Genomic DNA, 2,941 nt, shown 5'->3' on the forward strand with positions numbered 1-2,941 from the left:
TGGGTCCCTTGAATGTCCATATGAATTTTAGAATTAGTTTGTAAATTTTTGCAAGAAAAAAACAGCTAGCATTTTGATTGGGATTGTGTTCAATCTGCTGGGGAGTATTGCTATCTTAAGAAAATTAAGTCTTCAGATCCGTGGATACAGGATGTCTTTCCATTTTTATTTAGATCTATTTTATTACTTTCAACAATATTTGGTAGTTTTCAGGGTCTAAGTTTTGTACCTTATTGTTGAATTTATTTCTAAGTAATTTAATCTTTTTGATGCCACTGTAAATGCTATTTTTTCCCCAAATCAATTTTCACAATGGTAAGAGACTCTTAATATACTTTTAAAAAAATGTCATTTAATCTTTACCACGAGTCTAGGAGGTAGGTATTATTTCTCTTTGCAGATGAAGAAAGTAAGTTCAAATAAGTTAAATGATTTTGCCTGCAAGGCAACCAAGGTAGTATTTCTGAGAGGACCTCTAGATGAGTGAGGAGGAAGTTCACCCAACCTGACTGCAGACCTTTGCATACTTTTTGAAAGTAAGTTCAAATAAGTTAAATGATTTTGCCTGCAAGGCAACCAAGGTAGTATTTCTGAAAGGACCTCTAGATGAGTGAGGAGGAAGTTCACCCAACCTGACTGCAAACCTTTGCATACTTTTCGTTTCCCCTTTGAAACCAAGGTTGCAGTATACCAGGAGGGTGGGGAGGGGAAAGTCAAGTTATATCAAGAGAAAGAGGTATTCAAGAAGGAGAGTTGGATCTTGAATAGTGGTGAGTATCGATTCATCCTGCCTTTTATCTCTTAAGTCTTAAGGAGTTATTTGGAGGCAGTTTGATTTAGTGACTAAAGGCCCAGGTCCTGGGTTTCAGCTCTGGCTTCACCATTTAACTTGCTGTCTGACTCAGCAAGTTATATACTTTGATTCTCTTTCATTTTGTTCTGTAAAGCAGAGCAGTTGTAAGATCTACCTACCTACCTCATAGGGTTGTTGTTAAAAAAAATTAAAATACTATTCATGTAGTAAAGCTCAGAACCCAGGGCCTAGGACATAGTAAAGGTTCAGTTAAATGTTAACTGTCATTGTTCTGTTGCTCATAGCTTTAGTCTTATTCCATACTCATTTTTCTCTTTTCAGTACAAGTTCAGGGATCTAACTGTGGAAGAACTAAAGAATGTAAATGTGTTTTTCCCATATTTCAGATATTCCATCGACACTTATGGTAAGAATCATATTCTCTAGTTTTTGCTGCATTATTTGAACTATTAATTATTTGGTTCTAGAGAGCTGCCAAATCATAATTTCTCATTATTCTCTTTTATCCCCTCATTTGAGATATACTTTGTGACCTGTGGTTTCTGAGTAAATTTAAGTTAACACTATATATTGTATTAGTTTTCTATTGCTGCTGTAACAAATTACCACAAACTTAGTGGCTTAAAAAGAGACCCACAGATTTGCTGTCGTACAGTTCTATAGGCTACAAGTCCAACAAATTTCTGTAGCTTAGAAGTTTGACTATGCTAAATCAAGGGGTCAGCAAGTCTTTGTTCCTTTCTGAAGGTTCTGGGGTAGGATCTGTTTCCTTGCCTTTTTTAGTTTCTAGAAGTCACTCGTACTTGTTGGTTTTTGGTCTCCTTCTTCCATCTTCAAAGCCAGCAATGTTGCATGTCTCTAACCATTCTTCAATAGTCAAATCTCCCTTTGACTACAGCTGGGGAAGGTTCTCTGCTTTTAAGAACCAATGGGATTAGATTAGACCCACCCCAATAATATAGGAGGTGGGTATTATTTCTCTTTGCAGATGAGAAAATAACTTCAAAGAAGTTAAATGATTTTGCCCACAAGGCAAACAAGGTAGGTACATCTAAAAAGTCCCTTTGCCAAGTAAGGTAACATATTCACACGTTCCAAGGATGAGAATATGGACATCTTAGGAGGGCCTTTATTCTGCCTACCGCACATATGATTGATTCTAAATTATTAATAACAAAGTTTTGGTTATCTTGTTCACTTAATAGAGAAGATCTGGTTATCTAAGATAGATTTTACTTTGTTATCTTTCAAAAATTTCTTACCACAACCCACAGTGGGAAATATATTTTATATCATAATCCCATATACACATAACTAAAATACTATGTTCATTCTGGCATTTTCTCTTCTATTCCATCCCATTCCGTTCCATTTAAAAACGAATGCTAGTTGAGACTCACTAAGTTGATTTCAGGACCCGTGAATTAGTCAATATGCACAGTTTTGAAAAACTTCTTCATTCTACATGTGTATGTTTTAAATTTGAGTTACTTTTGGTTAAGAAAATGTATCTAATTCAGATTCATATATTGGACATCTTGAGGAGTTACTGAAATATTGCTTGGGAACAGTCAATTGTTTATGTGGAAGAAATTATTAGATTCTGATTAATCTGTGACTGGCCTCTTTTGATTAGCACCTAGTTATGTGGTGCTGCATTAATGCCTGGAATCTCAAGGGATGTAATATGCTTCCATATATGCTTCCAAATGTTTTATCTATGTTATCTTATGTATTTTTTACAACCAAAATTGAGAGATATTATCGTCTTCATTTCGCAGATATACTGAGGCTCAGAGAGTTTAAATGACTTGCTCAAGATTACACAGCTCATCAGGGATGAAGCTGGGGTTTGCACTGTCTTGCACTCTGTTTCCTCTTGTACAGTGTCTTTCTTCATCATATGGATTTGATGCTTCTTTGTACCAGTTAATTCTTATTCTGATTTCTCTCTGTGTAAAGAAAGCTCTGGGGCTGAGCCCATGGCGCACTCGGGAGAGTGCAGCGCTGGAAGCACGGCAGTGCTCCCGCCACGGGTTCGGATCCTATATAGGGATGACCGGTGTGTTCACAGTGCTCACTGGCTGAGCACGGTGCGGCCGGTCTCAAAAAGGACAAAAAAAAAAA

General features: G+C 36.7%; 1 protein-coding gene across 1 annotated transcript in view; it reads left to right on the forward strand.

Annotated features, from left to right (window-relative positions):
* The window catches only part of UEVLD (UEV and lactate/malate dehyrogenase domains), a gene marked incomplete at its 3' end in the record, with an annotated part of 23,171 nt that overhangs the window by 9,425 nt on the left and 10,805 nt on the right, over positions 1–2,941 (forward strand). The window contains exon 2 of the mRNA XM_008582064.1: positions 1,136–1,220. Coding sequence (XP_008580286.1) covers positions 1,136–1,220 — 85 coding nt within the window. The remainder of the gene's footprint in view (positions 1–1,135; positions 1,221–2,941) is intronic.

This window comes from Galeopterus variegatus, unplaced genomic scaffold (genome assembly GCF_000696425.1).
Source record: "Galeopterus variegatus unplaced genomic scaffold, G_variegatus-3.0.2 Scaffold2508, whole genome shotgun sequence".
In the NCBI taxonomy this organism is placed as follows: domain Eukaryota; kingdom Metazoa; phylum Chordata; class Mammalia; order Dermoptera; family Cynocephalidae; genus Galeopterus; species Galeopterus variegatus.